We start from the raw sequence: 22,274 nt of genomic DNA on the forward strand, positions 1-22,274 counted from the left end.
GAAAAGTACAATCAAGCCAAAAAACTTTTAAGACAGACCTTTTACACTTGAGGAAACAAATAATGATGCTATAGAGTGTTCAGCCAACATGGTAAGGCATCCTGGAGACTAATCGATAAACATCATAAAGCCACTAACAATGGACAGGGTGAACCAGTTACCATTAGACACGAGTGCCATCTAGTGAAAGATCCTAAAGAAGTATGTAATTTATTCAATAAGCATTTTATCTCTCCTTTTGACCAACCAGCCCCTATTATAGATCTACAGGCTGGCACACCAAATGATGTCACAGATGGTATAGAACTTGAATTTATTGAGGTCAATGGTGAATCAACAGGAAATATTTAACAGAATGCAAAAGCTAAAGGACAAGCATTCATCTCTGGATGGGATGGTATCTCAAGTGTGGTGTAAAAGAAATGTGCCAATGAAATAACTAAAGCCCTTATCTACCTTATCAACTGTAGTATTAATGAAAACATATACCCAAATGCCTTAAAAATAAGTGTAATTCAGCCAAGCCATAAGAAGGGAAGTAAAGTAGTAGTTTCAAATTATAGACTGATATTACTAATCCCTACCTTCAGCAAAATATTTGAAACAGTTATCCTATCACAACTCACATCATTTTTCTCAAGACACAAAATGATTACCAAATTGCAGCATGGGTTTAGGAAAGACCTAAGCATGGCCACTGCTGTTACCAATTTCCTCCATGAAGTATATAGCAGTATAGAATGGGGTATCCAGCATAGCCGGAATATTTCTTGACCTGAGCAAAGCTTTTGACTCAGTAAACCATGAGCTTCTCGTAAGAAAACTGTGAGTGTATAATATCAGTGATGCATCAATGAAACTTCTATCCATCTGCCTGGTGAATCGGAAACAGTGTACCAAAATTACACAGCCTATTGACAATAAGATCCTAACCTTGAAATCCACAAGTGAAACAGTGACACATTGAGTCCCTCAAGGCTCAATTCTTGCACCTTTCCATGTTGCAAACCCCATTAACTCACGCATTGTAAATTATGCTTATGACACCTCAGTTTTATTTCTTAATAAAGACTGTGAGGAACTGAAATTCTCAGCAAGTAATGATATACTAGAATTATGTTCAACAAGGATTAAAAGTCAATGTAAATAAATCCCAGATGCTAATATTTACAACTGGCAGCTCACGCCACTCATGTGTAAATGAGGTATGCAGCATAGTGACAGAGGAAGCAAATGAGTGTAAATTTCTAGGGGTCCATCTGGACTCAAACCTCTGGTGGATTAGCCACATTAATGCAGTATGGAAAGTAATAATAATAATAATAATAATAATAATAATAATAATAATAATAATAATCTGGTTCTGCCTTGCCATGAACCCACTATCCGACATGCTAAATAATACAAATTATGGATACAATATTACTGGAACATACCCACACAAAATCACACATTTGCTATACATGGCTGATCTAAAACTACTGGCAGCAACAAATCAACAACTCAACCAATTACTAAAGGTAACAGAAGTATTCAGCAATGATATAAATATGGCATTTGGAACAGACAAATTTAAGAAAAACGGCATAGGCAAGGGAAAACACACTAAACAAGAAGATTACATATTGGATAACCACAGCGACTGCATAGAAGCGATGGAAAAACAGATGCCTATAAATATCTAGGATACAGACAAAAAATAGGAATAGATAATACAAATATTAAAGAAGAACTAAAAGAAAAATATAGACAAAAACTAACAAAAATACTGAAAACAGAATTGACAGCAAGAAACAAGACAAAAGCTATAAATACATATGCTATACCAATATTGACCTACTCATTTGGAGTAGTGAATGGAGTAACACAGACCTAGAAGCGCTCAATACACTTACACGATCACAATGCCACAAATATAGAATACATCACATACATTCAGCAACAGAAAGATTCACATTAAGCAGAAAGGAAGGAGGAAGGTGATTTATCGACATAAAAAATCTGCATTATGGACAGGTAGAGAATTTAAGAAAATTCTTTATAGAATGAGCAGAAACTAGCAAAATACACAAAGCAATCACTCATATAAATACATCGGCTACACCATTGCAATTTCATAACCACTTCTACAACCCCTTAGACCACATAACATCAACAGACACGAAGAAAATAAATTGGAAAAAGAAAACACTACATGGCAAGCACCCGTATCATTTAACACAGCCACACATCGATCAAGACGCATCCAACACATGGCTAAGAAAAGGCAATATATACAGTGAGACGGAAGGATTCATGATTGCAATACAGGATCAAACAATAAACACCAGATATTACAGCAAGCATATTATTAAAGATCCCAATACCACAACAGATAAATGCAGACTTTGCAAACAACAAATAGAAACAGTAGATCACATCACAAGCGGATGTACAATACTAGCAAATACAGAATACCCCAGAAGACATGACAATGTAGCAAAAATAATACATCAACAGCTTGCCTTACAACATAAAGTTATAAAACAACACGTTCCCACATACAAGTATGCACCACAAAATGTACTGGAGAATGATGAATACAAATTATACTGGAACAGAACCATTATAACAAATAAAACAACACCACATAACAAACCTAACATCATACTCACCAATAAAAAGAAGAAATTAACACAACTAATCGAAATATCCATACACAATACAACAAATATACAGAAGAAAACAGGAGAAAAAATTGAAAAATACATCCAACTGGCTGAGGAAGTCAAGGATATGTGGCATCAGGATAAAGTTGACATTATACCAATTATACTATCAACTACAGGAGTCATACCACACAATATCCACCAGTACATCAATGCAATACAGCTACATCCAAACTTATATATACAACTACAGAAATCGGTAATTATTGATACATGTTCAATTACCCGAAAGTTCCTAAATGCAATATAACACATACCATACAGTTAAAAGGAAGTGACGCTTGATCAAGGTCCGCGTCACTTTCCATTTTTAACCAGACTTAACGTCTGAGAAAGTAAAGAATAATAATAATAATAAACCCTGTGGAGGCCCAGGAAAAGAATAGGCGTCCGGTATGTTCTGCCAGTCATAAAAGGCGATGAAAAGAACAAACCACTAATAGGGCTAACCCCCTTTTAGCGTGATTACTTGGTTCAGGACAGAACTAAAGAAGCCTCGGACAAGTGCCGTCATGGTCGGGGACAACGCTTGAACCCTATGCCCGTCCACAATGGTAACGACACTGCTTAGCCAACTGGAAAACGATTTATAACCAAATAGAGGTGTTTTGCAGGATATGCTTCCTGCAACCACCCTAGAAGGAAAACAAAGACAGAGGATGAGGTGGTCAGATGAAGTTAATCGACACCTCATGTTCTGTTATTACCAAGCAACAAACCTAGGAACCAACACAACTGGATACAGATCAGAAGTATACACAACATTTATTACCAGATACCTAGAATTAAAATTTTTAACAGAACAACTTCTAGCTGATCAGATCCATGTAATAATAAAAAATAACAAGATACCCCAGTCAGAATTAGAAAACATCAAACAACAAGTACAGCAAATACTGGAACAAAATAATGTGCAATCAGAAGAAGAAGAAGAAGAAGAAGAAGAAGAAGAAGAAACAGTAATGGACTCAAATATCCCAGAGCAAACAAACAAAGACCAACTCGCATCAATTAAACAATCAGAGGAAAACGAAATCTTAAGACACCCACCAGAACAAGCACAAATAGAACACGAAGTGACACACATGTTAGATATAGAAGAAAAATTTCAGCTGACATATATAGAATACAAAGACACAAATACAGACATTAGACCATTCTTGCATAGACCGCCAAATAACCCACAACTCGAAACAACAATAAAAACTATCAACACAATCATACACAACAAAATAAATGAAAACACAACTATGGAAGAGTTAAAACTACTGGTTTATATAGGAGCACTCACTACACTAAATATACACACTAGGCAGAGATCAGAACCAACCAACACACAGAAGCAGGCCACAAAACCAGCATGGCAACACAGGCTACAGATCAGAATAGAAAAACTGAGAAAAGACATCGGACAGCTAACACAATTTATAAGAAATGAAATGTCAGAAAAAAAACAAAAAAGGTTAGGTAAAATCTCACAACAAGAAGCAATGGAGCAATTAGATGAAAAGAAGCAGAAATTACAAGCATTGGTCAAACGACTTAGAAGATACAAAAAAAGTGAAAATAGAAGGAAACAAAACCAAACATTCAACACAAACCAAAAGAAATTTTACCAGACAATAGATAACACACACATTAAAATAGACAATCCACCAAGCATAACAGACATGGAACACTTCTGGAGCAACATATGGTCAAACCCGGTACAACATAACAGGCATTCACGGTGGATACAAGCAGAAACAGACACATACAAGATGATACCACAAATGCCTGAAATGATAATTTTACAACATGTCACCCAAGCAATTAATTCTACTCACAGTTAGAAAGCCCCTGGAAAAGATAAAATAGCAAATTTCTGGCTAAAGTAGTTCACCTCAACACATTCACATCTAACTAAATTATTTAACAGTTACATTGCAGACCCATACACATTCCCTGATACACTTACACATGGAATAACTTATCTGAAACCTAAAGATCAAGCAGACACAGCAAACCCAGCTAAATATCGCCCCATAACATGCCTACCAACAATATACAAAATATTAACTTCAGTTATTACACAGAAATTAATGACACATACAACACAGAACAAAATTATAAATGAAGAACAAAAAGGCTGTTGCAAAGGAGCACGAGGACGTAAAGAGCAACTGATAATAGATGCAGAGGTGACATATCAAGCTAAAACTAAACAAAGGTCGCTACACTACGCATACATTGATTACCAAAAAGCTTTTGATAGTGTACCCCACTCATGGTTACTACAAATATTGGAAATATACAAAGTAGATCCTAAATTGATACAGTTCCTAAACATAATAATGAAAAACTGGAAAACCACACTTAATATCCAAACAAATTCTAATAATATCATATCACAGGCAATACAGATTAAGCGTGGAATATACCAAGGAGACTCATTAAGTCCTTTCTGGTTCTGCCTTGCTCTGAACCCACTATCCAACATGCTAAATAATACAAATTATGGATACAATATTACTGGAACATACCCACACAAAATCACACATTTGCTATACATGGATGATCTAAAACTACTGGCAGCAACAATTCAACAACTCGACCAATTACTAAAGATAACAGAAGTATTCAGCAATGATATAAATATGGCATTTGGAACAGACAAATTTAAGAAAAACGGCATAGGCAAGGGAAAACACACTAAACAAGAAGATTACATATTGGATAACCACAGCGACTGCATAGAAGCGATGGAAAAACAGATGCCTATAAATATCTAGGATACAGACAAAAAATAGGAATAGATAATACAAATATTAAAGAAGAACTAAAAGAAAAATATAAACAAAGACTAACAAAAATACTGAAAACAGAATTGACAGCAAGAAACAAGACAAAAGCTATAAATACTTATGCTATACCAATATTGACCTACTCATTTGGAGTAGTGAAATGGAGTAACACAGACCTAGAAGCACTCAATACACTTACACGATCACAATGCCACAAATATAGAACACATCACATACATTCAGCAACAGAAAGATTCACATGAAGCAGAAAGGAAGGAGGAAGGGGATTTACCGACATAAAAAACCTACATTATGGACAGGTAGAGAATTTAAGAAAATTCTTTCTAGAACTAGCAGAAACTAGCAAAATACACAAAGCAATCACTCACTTTAGATCACACAACATCAACAGATACGAAGAAAGTAAATTGGAAAAAGAAAACACTACATGGCAAGCACCTGTATCATCTAACACAACCACACATCGATAAAGACGCATCCAACACATGGCTAATAAAAGGCAATATATACAGTGAGACAGAAGGATTCATGATTGCAATACAGGATCAAACAATAAACACCAGATATTACAGCAAGCATATTATTAAAGATCCCAATACCACAACAGATAAATGCAGACTTTGCAAACAACAAATAGAAACAGTAGATCACATCACAAGCGGATGTAAAATACTAGCAAATACAGAATACACCAGAAAATGTGACAATGTAGCAAAAATAATACATCAACAACTTGCCATACAACATAAAGTAATAAAACAACACATTCCCATATACAAGTATGCACCACAAAATGTACTGGAGAATGGTGAATACAAATTATACTGGAACAGAACCACTGTAACAGATAAAACAACACCACATAACAAACCTGACATTATACTCACCAATAAAAAGAAGAAATTGACACAACTAATCTAAATATCCATACACAATACAACAAATATACAGAAGAAAACAGGAGAAAAAATTGAAAAATACATCCAACTGGCTGAGGAAGTCAAGGATATGTGGCATCAGGATAAAGTTGACATTATACCAATTATACTATAAACTACAGGAGTCATACCACACAATATCCACCAGTACATCAATGCAATACAGCTACATCCAAACTTATATATACAACTACAGAAATCGGTAATTATTGATACATGTTCAATTACCCGAAAGTTCCTAAATGCAATATAACACATACCATACAGTTAAAAGGAAGTCACGCTTGATCAAGATCTGCGTCACTTTCTATTTTTAACCAGACATAACGTCTGAGAAAGGAAAGATGATGATGATGATGATGATGATGATGATGATGATTACTAAATACAGGGTATAATAATAATAATTAGTTGTGGGCTGTATCTTCTTAGCCAACTGTGCAAAATGGTGCCCACCCACACACTTAAAACTGTGTATTATGGGACAATCTATTCCAATCTTAGCTACTGTACGGAAATACGAGGTTGTGCTGCAGATGTTCACCTTAACAGAGTATTATTGCTACAAAAAAGAGGGTTAAGGATTATGCATGGGCTAGGCTATAAAGACTCTTGCCATTATGTTTTCAGACAACACAAGTACTTCTCCATATATTCTTTGTATCTTTATAAATTAATTACTTTTTCATCTCGCAGAAAACTGAAGTAACTAAATGTAGTGATATACGTGACCACAACACCAAGTCCAAAGAGAATTACTACCAGCAAAGAACAAGATTAAATATGACAGACCAGAGCTCATATACTAATGGACTGATATGGTATAATAAACTGCCAAAATCCATGAAACACAGTAATAAAAAGCAATTCAAATCAAAACTAAAAGAATTCTTAATTGAAAAGTGTCTCTATTCACTCAATTAATTTTGAATGGTTAAGTTTAAGAGCTGTAAAATAATGTAAAAAAAATTGGCTGTATTAATATGTGTAAGATGTGATGTATTTTAACAAGCATCAATTTACTGTTTAATTACTACCTGTGAGGCTAAGATCTAAATGCATTTTATGTTTGTAACTGTACTTAACATTTGCAAAAGCCATCATATTGATGACTCCACGGAAAAAAATTTAAATAAATAAATCTGTTTTCGAAACAGATTTAAGCCTCATAATAAATTGTTTAAGGTCAAATAGCAGTGATAATCCTCCCCCACCCAGTGGTTTACCTAAAAGGGAAAAGTAAAATTTCATGTGATCATCCAGACAGAATTTACAGGGTGACTATGGCAATAAGTTTACCAAGGAAATATAGTAGATGAGAGATTTCTTTCTTTCCTACAAATATTTTTACAACACTATGAATACAGTTTTCCTTTACAATATGTCGGGGACAACTACATAGACAGTGAAGAGAGAGGCTAGGTTCTAAGTGTATTAATCCAGGAAAGAAGAGCTTTGTATAATGCAAAGGACTAGCTCTGATAAAGTTTTATAGTACACCACAAGAAGCATGGCAAAATTCTTCAGCCAGTCATCAAACAAAAAAAATGCAGTAAAAAAATTCAGCACATAAAGATCGAAGCAAAAGCAATTTGAAACAGTGTTAGACAAAATAAATAAGCCTAGTAAGACAAATAATGTAAAACTCATTGATGACCGTAGTAGTGAGACACAGGACACTAAATTCAAATCATTGGCCACTAATTGTAATTAAATCTTCCTAACAGTAGCTGAAAACACAAGGACAAAGAAGGGACCATGAAAATCAGATCCATTAGCCTTAACAAGATGGGTATTGCACACTTCACCAGTGCATTTTACTGAATAATTATTAAACAGATAATAAAAAGTGTTTGGGTACTAAAAAGCAATAACTCCTCTGGCCATTGTAATATTTCAGCAAAGTACTACTGTAAATTTTTGTGCTGTCTTGGTAACACCTCATGAGTTGAAGCATATTTCCTGAAATGCTAGAATAAATTATAGTAGCCCTTCCCATGTTGTCATATTTACAACATTTCTGAGAAGAAATGTGTAGCAAATGCTCATTTTGGCTTTTATAACTACTACTTGATTGAGAAAGCAATATGTGAGCCAAGAAACACAGTTCTAATAAAACTAAGAAATAAAAACGCTCTGTTAAGACCATCTATTCTGTAGATCATAAAATTCTACTAGGGAAAGTAAAATGCTGTGGTATTATAGGTATTACCCCGTCGCACAGATGGAGTTACATCTTAATAATAGAAACAGGGGATTACACTAACAAATATGACATGAAAAAAGACAAAATTCAGCAGGAGAAAACATTAAAAGTGTGTCCCCCACGATTAAGTACTTGGTTCATTCCTGTTCATCAGCATAAATTATTTACTTGATAAATTGAAAGAAGGGGAAATTGGGATTTAATGTTTTGCAGTGATGTCATTAGAGATGGAACACAAGTTCATTTCTTGGAAGATGGATAGTAAAATTAGCTGTGTTCTTATCAAAAGAAGCATATTGGCATTTGCATTAAGCAATTTATGAAAACTATGGAAATCTGGATGCACGGATGGTGATTTGAATCACTGTGCCACTTTGCTTATTGGAACATTGGTCTAATGGTCACAAACAGTGAGGTCTGCTGATAATGCAAGTATACTGATTCAGATTCAGATTCTTTATTAGTCATTCAGCATTGTTACATGCAATAGACTTCGTCAGTTCACTTAACTTATTAATTTTACAAAAAAAATTTTTTACACATTTAAGTTGATATTAGGCATTTCTAAAAATTCTTCTAATGAATAGAATGGATTGGTTAACAAGAAGTTATGAACATTGTCTTTAAATAATTTGTCAGGTTTGATTGACCCATTTTTAGACAATTTGTTATATATTTTAATTGCCATATACTTATGACTATTGTTAGTTTTGGCTAATCTATTTTGTGGCAACAGCAGAGAAGTACACGTTCTTGTATAGTAGCCATGTCTTTCATTTGTTACACTTAAATTAGGTAGTTCAGCAAGTATGTAGTTAACACTGTCAAGAATATATAAATTAATTACTGTTAAAATTCTATATTTAGTGAACAATGGTTTACAATGTGTTCTATTATCTACCTTAGCCATTACTCTGATTGCTTTCTTCTGGATCACCATAATTTCATTTATTTTTCTGCTGTTTCCCCATAGTATTAACCCATACCTTAAAACAGATTGAAAAAAGGCAAAGTATGCTGTCCTTACATACTCAAATGTCACACAACACATCAGTCTCTTCAACAAATATATAACTCTTGACAACCTAACCACTATGTGATCTACATGAGAGTTCCATGTTAGACTGTTGTCAAGTACAATACCTAAAAACTTTGCCTTTTGTTTTTCTATTTTTGTAGACTTTGATAGACTGAACCACATATTCTGGGTCTTTTCCTCATTTAATAGCAGACCATTGGCATTAAACCATGATGTTGCATTTTCTTTTGCCAATTTCATATCACTTACAAGGTTATCAAGTACATGGTTTACAGATAGAAAAGTTGTGTCATCTGCATACATATATGTCTTTACATCTATATTTCCTGGTAAGTCATTTATGTGTACAAGGAAAAGAAGTGGTCCCAATTTAGATCCCTGTGGCACTCCATGTTGAACCTCGAGTATGTTTGACAGATGACTTCCTGAACTCACCACCTGGTTCCTTTTATTGAGGTATGATTTGATGAGTTTTAAACTTTTATCACATATTCCATAGTACTCAAGTTTAGAGAGCAGAAGTGAGTGGTCAACACAGTCAAAAGCTTTGCTCAGATCACATAAGGTTACCTGTGCGTGCGCATGGTCCTCAAATGCTGCTAGAATGTCTCTGACTAAGAGCTCTATGGCATGTATAGCTGACCTTCCTTTTCTGTAACCAAACTGTGATGCACTTAACATACCATTTAGTTCTAGGTACTCATACATCTGCTTATATATTATGCCTTCAAAGACTTTTCCTAGTACTGGAATTAGTGAAATTGGTCTGTAGTTTGCAGGATCTGATTTGACACCCTTCTTAAAGACTGGAGTTACCTTGGATAGTTTGAGAGGATCAGGAAAAAACCCTTCTATGAGACACAGGTTTATAGAATACGTTAATGGTGCTGCAATGTAATGTATGATTTCTTTCAATAGATTGTTTGACATATTAAAAATATCTGTACTGTATGAATTTTTCATTTCTTTGACTATTTTAAGAACTTCATGTTGGCATACCTCTCTGAAGTGTTTCAATGATGATCCGGCCCTATTATGATTTGGGTTTGCTCTCTTCAGATAATCTATATATGTTACATTCGGTTTACTGATCAGCTTTTTGATATCATCAGCACAGCTTACAAAATATTTATTGAATGTATCTGCTGGTATTGGGACTGTCTTGTCGAAGTTTCTGACTTCACCTTTAACAGTATTAATTACTGACCAGGCTGTTTTGCATTGGTTTTTACTATTTTTTATGAAATTTGTGTTGTATCTTAGTTTCGCTAATTGCAACTCTTTCTTATACAGTTTCTTAGTGATTTTTTCAAGATCCTTAATTTCATTAGAATTGTTTACTTTGGCAAGGCGCTTCAACAGCAGTAGCTTATTTTTTAGATTCTCCAGTTCTTTGGTGTACCAAAATTTACCTTTTCTTATTTTATGGTATTTCTTTTGAACAAGATGGGCTTTTAAAATACCTGTTAAGTAATTGTGGAATGTTTCATAAACTGTTTGGGCACTGGAATCACAGTTTTGAAATAATTTGTCCCAGTTTGTTATGCTCAACTGGTTTGTTAGTTTTATGAGATTGTGTTTTGTTAATATTAAGGTATTAGATTTTGTTAACTTTTGTCCAGCCTTGCTCTCATCTCCTTTTATAAAATGTCTTAACTTTACTGTTAACATGGAGTGGTCTGAGAAAACAAACTCCTTTACCTTGGTGGAGTACATATCACGAGCACAGTTGACAAAAGCATTATCCAAGCACGCTTGTAGTCTTGTTGGTTCTGAATTTACATGATGGAAGTTGTGCTGCCTCAGCATATTCAGTAACTTATTTACACTGGGTTTGTTACATGTTACATCAAAGCTTGAATTAAAGTCTCCCCCAATTACAGTTACATACTGTTTCCATTTTGTTATGTAGCAGAGTACACTGTCTAAATTATCTAAAAAAGTTTTATCATCTGAGTCAGGGGAATGGTAGATACATACTATGATAAGTTTCATTATATCACATATGATCCCGGTAATTTCAAAGTGTTTCTCTACACATGCCCAACCAAGATCTAGTTCTCTACACTCTATTTCATTTGAAACATAGATAACAGTACCACCATTACGGTACTGAGATCTGCAAAAACTGTTTCCATATTTATAACCTTCTGGTACATAGTATTGTATTTGTTCTGGTTTAAGCCAATGTTCTGATATACATAAGAAAGAATACTTATTCTGTGGCAATGACTCATCCAGAATTTCAACTTTATTTTCAAGACCCTGAATGTTTAAAAATAGGATGTTGTTGTGACTTATCTGTGAGTTAGCAGGCTGGTTTTTCACATTTTTATTTTCTTCTTGGCTTGAAACCATAAAAAATTATCACTGAATGACACAGATGTATTTTTCCTTTGGCTCCTCCTTAAGCATTGCTGTGTTGCTGCTCCAGTCGTTGTTGGTTCTGTTACTGCTGCTGCTTCTGCTGATAATGATGGTGCTGCTGCTGTTTCACTTATTTCTGGTGTTTGTTGTTCCATAACTACTGTGCCTTTCTGTGAATTATTAACATTTGGAGTGTTCACTTGCATTAATAAAATTTCACATTTGTCTTGGAGAGGTGTAGCTTCACTGATAGCAGATTTCACATTGGATTCTACAGGATACACACACTTTCTGTCCATGAGAGGTATGACTTTTCTATCATCACACTGCACATTTGAGATTTTATTTACAAGTTCTAAAATTTTGGTTACTATTACGTTTTTTCCCAGTACATTTAGATGGGAACCATGTGTTGTGTGAAATCTTTTCCCTAAGTTGCTGATGTTCACAAATGTTACATTTTCAAACCGCTTGCAAATATTTTGCATCTCTTTATTTGCAGTTTCAATTTCTTTATTTACACAAGACCATTCTATCAAGTCGTAACGGTGTGGCACTGAAAAAACAATAACATTTGTTCCTCTCAGCTCATACAGTTTTCTTTTTAGCGAGATTAAGAGATCGTTTTTTTCGTTCCTAGCTATATCATTTGATCCCGCCAGGAAGATGGAAAAGTCCTTTTTGCTCAATGAGGAAATTTTTTCTTGACTCATTGACGTAGCAGCACTGAATTTTGCTCCTGGTTTTATTGTACAGTTAAAACTAAAATTCTGACTACTTGTACGCCGAAATTCAGCGGCTGTATTTCGTCCTTGGCTGTCGGCATACAGTTCAATTTTACCGGTACTTGCTGTTCCGAGATTGCCTGTTTTCTGCCTATCTTTGCAGTAAGCGAAGTCTTGTTTGGCACTATTTATTATGTCTTTCTTGCTAACACATGTCGATATTGTCTCAGTAGAGCAGCTTAGCGGTGGAAGATTTTTCGTGAGCACTTTCGCATATGATCTTTTACTTAACTGCTGCTGAAATATTCCATGTTTTACCTTATTCACAAAGTCGTTTGATTTTCCACATAGTACACTCGCATTGTTAACTTCACTTTCACAGTCCGTAGTCGAAAGAGCTTGAAAGTAATTTTCGTTCACTATATTTCTGTTTCTTTCGCCGTTTTCTGTATCTTGTATTATCTGTTTGCGTCTTTTGTACTTCACTTCCGTCCAATTCTCCGTCATATTCGTACTTTCATGGCGCGAGTTTTTCATGTTCCGTTCACTTTTTTCTTCTTTAAGTTTCTTGATATCCATCTTCAAGGAACTGATAATAAATTGTAAACTAGACACCCGTTCGCTGAGCTTTGTAATTTCATCCTTACAACTGTCACAATTTTCCTTTTTCACGGCAAAATTCACACTTTTTCTCGGACACGCACAACGAATTTTTACACTAGCCGCCATCTTACTTACTTACTTATGATAAAAGGTCCAAACACATCCATACCAGTCCCAGCCAGACAATAATGGAATAGGCTCTCAACCAGTTCACAGCAAATAAGTTAATCTTTAATCTTTCAAAGAGTAATATTATGCAATTCAAACTTGACTTGTTAAGAATGAACCTTCAGATGTGTTAAAACAGGATTTATGGAACATTGTATGCAAATGAATGAATAAGCAGGCCATAACACTAATTTTGTTAGTACTGGAAGGTCATCATGAGGAGGAAAAAAAACTGGCATTCTATGGGTTGGAGTGTGGAATGTTCGCTCCCTTAATGGGGCAAGTAGGTTAGAAAATTCAAAAAGGGAAATACATAGTTTGAGATAAGATATAGTGGGAATTAGTGAAGTTTGGTGGCAAGAGAAAAAGAACTTCTGGTCAGGTGAATACAGGGTTTTAAATACAAAAGCAAATAGGGTAATGCAGGAGTGTGTTAATAATGAATAAGAAAATAAAAATGCAGGTAAGCTAGTACTGTATTCACATAATAGTGAACACGTTATCATAGCTAAGATACACACTAAACCCAAACCCACCACAGTAGTAAAAATTTGTATGCCAACTAGATCCGCAGAAGAAGACACTGAAGAAATGTATGATGAGATAAAAGAAATTATTCAGATAGTTAGGGAACAGAAAACTTAACTGTGGTGGGGTACTGGTATTTGGTAGTAGGAAAGCAAAGAGAGAGAAGAATAGTAGGTTAAGATGAATGGGGGGATGTTAATGAAAGAGAAAGTGACCTGATAGAATTTTGCACAGAGCATAATTAAATCATTGTGAACACTTGGTTTAAGAATCATGATAGAAGGTTGTATATGTGGAAGAGGCCTGGAGACACTAGGTGGTTTCAGACTGATTATATAATGGTAAGACAGAGATTTAAGAACCAGGTTTTAAATTTTAAGACATTTTTTAGGGGCAGTTGTGAAGTCTGGTGGCAATTTATTGGTTGTGAATTGTAGATTGAAACTGAAGAAATTGCAAAAAGGTAGGAAATTAAGGAGATGGGACCTGGATAAGTTGAAAGAACCAGATGTTGAAAGTTTCAGAGAGCACTAGGCAACAACTCAGTAGAGCACGGGAAAGGAACACAGTAGAAGAACAGGTAGCTTTGAGAGACGAAATAGTGAAGGAAGCAGAGGATCAAATGGGTAAAAAAGACAAGGTCTAGCAGAAATCAGTGGATAACACAGGATACACTGTATTGAATTTAGCTGATGAAAGGAGAAAATATAAAAATACACCAGATGAAGCAGGTGAAAGGGTATGGAAACATTTAGTAAATGAGATTGACTGGAATTGCAAAATGGCTAAGCAGGAATGGCTAGAGGACAAATGTAAGAATTGAGAAGCATGTTTTGTTAGGGGAAAGGTAGATGCCACCTAGAGGACAATTAGATACCTTTGGAGACAAGTGAAGCAGCTGTATGAATATCAAGAGTACAGTTGGAAAACTGGTATTAAACTAAGTGGAAGAAGTATACAGAAGGACTACACAAGGGAAATAAAGTAGAGGACTATATTGTAGAAAGATAAGAGGAAGAGGAAGAAGATGAAGATGAGAGGGGAGGTATGATACTGTGAAAAGAATTTGACAGACCATTGGGAACTTGTGTCAAAATAATTCCACTTTAGTAATTGGCATTCCATCAGAACTACTGATAGCCTTGGGAGAGCCAGTCATAACAGAACTATTCCATCTGATGTGAAAATTGTATGAGCCTAGCAAAATACACTCACTCCAAGAAGAATGTAATAGTTCCAATTTCAAAGAAATCAGGTACTGACAGTGTGAATATTACTGAAATATCATTTCAATAAGTCACAGTTGGAAAATACTAACACACATTCTTTACAGAAAAATTTCAAAACTGGTAGAAGTTTGTCTCAGTGAAGATAAGTTTGGATTCCAGAGAAATTTAGGAACATGTAAGGCAATACTGACCATAGGACTTCACTTAGAAGACAGGTAAAGGAAAGGCAAACCTCCATTTATAGCATATGAAGGGTTAGAGAAACATTTTCACAATGTTCACTGGAATACTCTCTTTGAAATTATGAAAGTAGCATTGATAAAATAGTGAGTGATAGGTTATACATGAGCTGTACAGAGACCAGATGGCAGTTAAGTGAGTCAAAGGGCATGAAAGGAAGCAGTGGTTGAGAAGAAACTGAGACAGGGTTGTAGCCTGTCCCTGATGATGTTCATACTGTACACTGAGCAGGCAGTAAAGAAAACCAAAGAAAAATTTGGAGTAAGGATTAACATTCAGGAAAAATAAATATCAACTTTCAGATCTGTTGATAAAGTTGTAATTCCCTGAGACAGCAAAGGACTCGGAATAGCAGCTGAATGGAATGCACAGCATCTTGAAAGGAGGATGTAATATGAACATAAACAAAAGAAAAAAAGGACAACAGAATGTAGATGAATTAAGGTGATGCTGAGGGAATTGGACTGGGAAACAGACGCCAATAGTAGAAAATGAGTTTTACTATTTGGGCAGCAAACTAACTGATGACAGCCAAAATAGAGGGGATATGAAATGTAGACTGACAATGGCAAGAAAAGTATATCTGAAGAAACTTTTTAACATCAAATATAATTATCAAAGTAGTCTTTGGAATGAATGTCACAGCAGCAGTTCACATATAAACTGCCTAACAAAATAAGTGAAGCATCCAGAAGATATGGCTGGGTGTTAATGTAACTTTGTACTTGTACACATCATCAGAAGCTATACAAATGATTAGAGCTGCCCTTTTCTCTCACAGGTAGAATGGCTGCCACGTTGCTTCAGTTTGTCTGTGCTTAGCGTTGTTACCAGACATAGTGGGATATATGAGGTGTGAACAGTGCTACATGTTGAGTGTTCATTCTGAAGGACATGGAGGTGCCACATACTCATCTGAGACAGTATTATCAGCACTTGAAAGAGTTTGAAAAAAAGTGTAATTGTGTGTCTCCATTTGACCAGCTGATAAATATGTGCAGTATCCAGATTTATAGCTCATTCTGGTGTGACAGTGACCCTGTGTTGTACAGCTGGGAATGTGAGAGCAGGGATACCCATCATCAAATTTCTGGCCAACCATGTCTGACTACCACAAGGGATAATTGCCATAGTTTGCACCGAACTCACAGAGCACAATGGAATGTCATGTACGCGCTACCTCCTCACCCGTTACTTCTCATGTGACAGTATTGTAGTGTCATTTTTCAACAGGGCTATGCTCATCCAGTCCACAATAGAACATGTGTGCAAGCAACAGAAAGATCAACTCTGCCGCAGTGCCAGCATCAGGATATTGAGGACCAGTTACAAAAATTGTGGAACAGCTTGCCTCGGAAGGTGAGATGACAGCTTTGACACCCTTCCAAACTAAACCAGTGCTTGCAATCAGGCCGGAGGTGATGCAACACCACACTGAAAAGTGGGCTCATCCTGCTAAGTTCTTTGTGGAGTTGACTCAGTTTTGTAATCACTGAAATAACATCATGTACTCAACCTATGAAGTTTCATTTCATTTCCTCCTCCTCTTCTCAGTTTTCACTTTTTTTGTCACTTATTGAGATAAAAGGTTATACTAGTTGTACTTCTCTTACCATTAAGAGATAAATACATACATTAATGTAAATAGTAAAGATCTGGAATTATCAGCTTTTGTTACAAAAACAAATCTTATGAGTGTAAACACCAACAGTTTTACAAGGAAACATTGCAGTTCAAAATCTTATCTTGAATAACAGCAGTTCTCTATTAAGTCTTTGTTTATTCTTTAAGATATTTAAATTAATTATCTTAAATGTAGTTGTAGTATGTTGTAAAAATTTGTTGCTGTTGTATGTTTTCCCTCCCCTGTGTGTTGTAGGTATGTACAATATTTTTCATTACATTAATGTTTTGGATTTAGTTTCACAAACATGATTCCCTGCAGGATTTACATAGAGTGGGAGGCTAATGTTTTATATTGTCTAAAAATGTCTGTACAAGGCTGTCTTGTTTACCTTAGATACCACTCTTTACTGCCTTTTCTTGCAGTCTAAAAAGCAATTCTGTATAGACTACTGGTGCCACACCCCAGTTCTCAATACAATACTGAAGACACTAATTGCAATTTGGAATATATTTGCCTTAAGGTATCATAGTCAAGGAAGCCTGAGGCCTGTATTAGTAAATATATATTTGTACTGACTGTCTTACAACTAAGATCTGTATGCTCTTCCCACGACATGTCATCACCCCAATTATTTCTGTTTATTTGTATAGCTAAGTGCTACTGGAGTGTAAATGGTGTATTATTTATATTTAGATCACAGCTAAGGAGGAAACTTATTATCTTGTCTTCTCTTTATTTACAAGTAGCTTCTTTACAGTCATGTAAGTTGATGGAATACTGTTATTGATTTCACCACTGTTGCGAGCTGTTTGCATATCACTGCCTAAACAACAAAGGTTATGTCATCCATATGGCTTATGGCTTTGCAGTTTTGGGGCTCAATTAAATCATTAACATACACAATGAACAGAAAAGACCATAATATGCTCATTCTTCCTCGAAGAATATGCTCATTCTTCCTTGAGGTGCATCATATTCAAGTATCCTGTAGGTTGTTATTAGCATATCATTCATGTTAACACATTGTTTCCTGTCTTTGAAGTAGGAGGTAAGTAGTTTTAAGGCTACTTTTCTCGACCCATAGCCTATTAATTTATGCAATAAAATGATATGATTCCCTGTATTGAAAGCTTTGCTCATATCCAGGAAAGTGCCTGTTAACTTGTCTCCTTTATCCAATCTTTTTAATGTTGCATTTATAAAAGTTTCTGCTGCTGTTATGGTAGATTTTTCCTTATCTGTAGCCATGTTGTAGATTATTGAATATATTATGTCTGATGAAATATGCCTGAAATTGATTTAATATTACTTTCTAGCAGTTTGTGAAGTTCCAAAGTTAATGACAGTGGTCTGTAATAATCTGTCATTTTTCATTTCCTTCATATAAAGTGCTAGAATTTCAGTGATTTTCAAGTGGTCAGATTCTTCATTTTTTTAGCACCTTAGGTAAAACGCCATCCAGCTGAAAACACTTTCTCAGCATTTTTGGATTATTGCTAGGAGGGCATGGATAGTAACGCCAAGGATGAAAAAAAATTAGCCCAGTCATATACTTTATTCATGCCAATTGTACTGAACTTTGGTCTGGATTTCTCTCTACTTATTTTGGGTTATTTATTATTTCATTGTTTTCTTTTTACATTATATTGTCATGTTCATGATACCGCTATTGCTATCTCAACTGGAGGTGCATATTTGAAATGCAAATTTATGAGCTTTACAGTTATCCATGGCATGTATATTTTTTTCTGTGCAGTTTGTATATTGTTAAAAATAATATAATTAAGAATCTCTAGACCATTTACAACCATCTTCACTATTCCCTGTACTTTCTCTTCTGCTGAGCTTGTGATAATGTGATCAATGTATGTCTGTTTATGTGTAATTATTCTTGTAGGTGCATAGTGTGTTTATAGTTATAGCACTTTAGTGAGTCAACATGATGCATATAACTTTTCCTATTATTTAATAAGTCTATGTTGATGTCCCCAACAAAAATGTGTTGTTTATACACTGATGGCTTCTACAGTAAGTCCCCTAGACAATTAAAAAATTCTTAAATGCTGTTGCCAGATGACTAAAGGGCTACTGTAGTCAGGTTCCTTTTCCATAATTTTAAGTTTATTGTTGCAGTGTCAAGTACCATTTTATAATCAGCTCATCATCTCCTTTGATATTTTAAAGTGCTATATCATTACCCTCATAAATGATTCCCCCACCACCTATGTGTCTTTGTACAGAAAGGTTGAGTTTGTAGTTATTTAGCCCGCATCCATATGCTTCATCTTCCTTGTAATCCAGTTCACTCGCTATGAGAAATGTGGTTTAGTTTTATGCTCATTCTTAACTTTATGTAGTAGAATAGAAAAATCTCCTGCACGAGTTAATTTGCTCTTATTTACTCCAGAAAAGCATCCTTTGTGCCTTGTGATTGAGACTTTCGTTTGTCATATTTTTGTGCAGAAAATAATGTCACTGTGCAATATAACAGCAGTGTCCCAAAACAAGATGCCACCCTTTTGTAAATTTTTAAAGTGTATTTTCAGGGTTGCAGAATCCCCTTACTTGAGTTTTAGCATCATATTGTTTGTAAGTGGAGTTGGCCACACCTCATTGAAAATGTTGCTATTCTGTCAACAGGATTCTTTATCATTGCAGAACTTACGAATTTTTGAAAGTTTCTACCTGCTTTTCTTATTCATTTCAGGTTGTGTAAAACTATAGTATTCTAATTACCATTTTACACTTACAGGCTTCTAAGTGTTGTTCACCAGCTGCAGTGTCATTTCACTACATCACACCCACAGCCATGCGGGCCATCTACTATCTGGTATATAGGTTAAAACCATATGGACTGGATGAATGTGAATTACCAGCTAGCTGACAGTTTGAAAATGATTAGAAAAATCCATGGCTACAGTATTATGTAAGGGTTGGACAGTGTGCAAAGTACATCTGGACAGTAAAATGTAATTTAAAAGAATCAACAAAGTGCTAAATATTGAACTCCTTGTGATGTGTGAAAATACTTTGACCAAAGACTTGACAAACTAACAGAGATACTCTTCACTGCAAAGTAAGAGTATATGTGATAAATGTGCCATCAACAATCCATGAATAAATGTATTCTTTTATCCATTTATTTCCCAAAGAAATGTGCAAATTGTGTATAAATACTATGCATTTGTGTTGTATAAATAACATTTTCTGTGACTTCATTTATCTTTCATTCTTGTGTTTCACTCATTTTACATAGACTTGCAATGAATAATACATCGTTTAGCAATTGATAGTTCAACTGATTTTTAAATTAATTTATTTCTAATAATGTATGATAAAATAACCTGGAACTATCTGACTTGCTGGTGAAGTCTATTTTCAATAGATCAGACAATCTTGTAAAGAACTACTGAACTACTTTGAGACCTGAACTGTGTAGGCTTCTGCAGCCAGAGTCAGTTGACGCAAGTTTTCTCAATATTGCATAACAGTAGACTTGGGAGCAGGTCATTGTAACTGTGGCCAAGACATTGGTTTGTCCAGTATAGCATTTTACTTTATGATGCAGTACAATACTCAGAAAAATTTTGTGTGTCCTTTGACATTTATTATTGGTAATCTAGTCTACCATATTTGTAACATGACGAACTGCCTTAGTCTCAAGATTCATCTCAGTGTGTTTATTCACTGATATTGAATCAACTTTCATCACATCAGTGAATAGTTAAGAGATTTGTCCAGTGTTGTTAAAAAAGTTAAATTTATTTTCTCTCATGTATGCCATGAAACTATGTAACTTCGTGATTCAATACCACTCAGTTTAATAATACATTATGCATATCACCTGTTTCATCTATTGAATGGAAGCCAGGTACAAGCATTAAAAGTATTTTATTCTGAATGATTACATTGAGTGTACTTTGATATTTGAACTGTGCCTTCAGTGATGTTAAAATTACATGAACCTGGAGATCTAAAGTAACATCAGATATATTTTACAGTGATAGATCATTAAATATCGTGTAACAAATAAAACTAATTTTCTTTATTGCCTACGAAAATCTGATATGTCATAGAATTGTTTTGGAACAGTTTATACCTAGAATTTCCGAAATGTACAGTTTCATATTTTAATCTGAACTGAACTTATAATAAATGCCAGTGAAATAAATTATAAAATTTTGCTTCCGGAAAGGAAAAAGAACTTATCCATATAAACATGCATTATGTATTGATTTTTGCATATCTTTATCTTTGTTTGTGACAAATCTGTGAAACACGGTAAAAAAACATAAGGCAGAGTGCTTGAGGAAACAGAATGGATACTTTGAATATAATAGAGGGAAACATTCCACGTGGGAAAAATATATCTATAAACAAAGGTGATGTGACTTACCAAAAGAAAGCGCTGGCAGGTCGATAGACACACACACAAACAAACACAAACATACACACACAATTCTAGCTTTCGCAACCAACGGCTGCTTCGTCAGGAAAGAGGGAAGGAGAGGGAAAGACGAAAGGATGTGGGTTTTAAGGGAGATGGTAAGGAGTCATTCCAATCCCGGGAGCAGAAAGACTTACCTTAGGGGGGGAAAAAGGACGGGTATACACTTGCGGGTGGCCAGTATTTTTCTAAAATTGACCTGTCAGAAGTTTATCAACAACTTCCCCTCGATGCTGCTTCCCGGCAGTTTCTGGTCCTTAACAAGCCTTTTGACCTATATCAATACCAATGATTGCCATTCGGGGTTGCCAGCGCCCCTACTCTCTGTCAGTGACTCTTGGAACAATTATTGCTCCCTTTCCCTGTGTGTATCAATTACATGGACAACATTGTTGTCACTGGCTCCACCACTGAAGAACATCTTCAGAACCTCCGCACACTTTTCATGTCTTAGAGACTGCCAGTCTTAAGTGTAATCTTCAGAAATCACAATTTTTTTCAGGCATCTATCACGTACTTGTGGTTTCAACTCTCTCGGGATGGTATTCGTCCGCTTCAGCAAACTGTCGCTGCGATCGATGCCCTTCTTCGCCCTACATCTGTTAAGGAACTTCAGGCCTTCTTGGGGAAAGTAGTGTACTATCA

General features: G+C 35.2%; 1 protein-coding gene across 2 annotated transcripts in view; it reads left to right on the forward strand.

Annotated features, from left to right (window-relative positions):
* The window catches only part of LOC124711748 (glycoprotein-N-acetylgalactosamine 3-beta-galactosyltransferase 1-like), a 183,998-nt gene extending 163,598 nt beyond the window's left edge, over nt 1-20,400 (forward strand). The window contains exons 7-8 of one of the 2 annotated variants that reach the window (XM_047241960.1): nt 16,789-16,914; nt 19,935-20,400. In XM_047241960.1, coding sequence (XP_047097916.1) covers nt 16,789-16,914; nt 19,935-20,066 — 258 coding nt within the window. In that variant the 3' untranslated portion in view covers nt 20,067-20,400. The remainder of the gene's footprint in view (nt 1-16,788; nt 16,915-19,934) is intronic. The other variant, XM_047241961.1, reaches the window with a different exon arrangement.
* Nucleotides 20,401-22,274: the final 1,874 nt, after the last annotated feature.

The sequence above is a fragment of the Schistocerca piceifrons genome, chromosome 8 (assembly GCF_021461385.2).
Source record: "Schistocerca piceifrons isolate TAMUIC-IGC-003096 chromosome 8, iqSchPice1.1, whole genome shotgun sequence".
NCBI lineage: Eukaryota > Metazoa > Arthropoda > Insecta > Orthoptera > Acrididae > Schistocerca > Schistocerca piceifrons.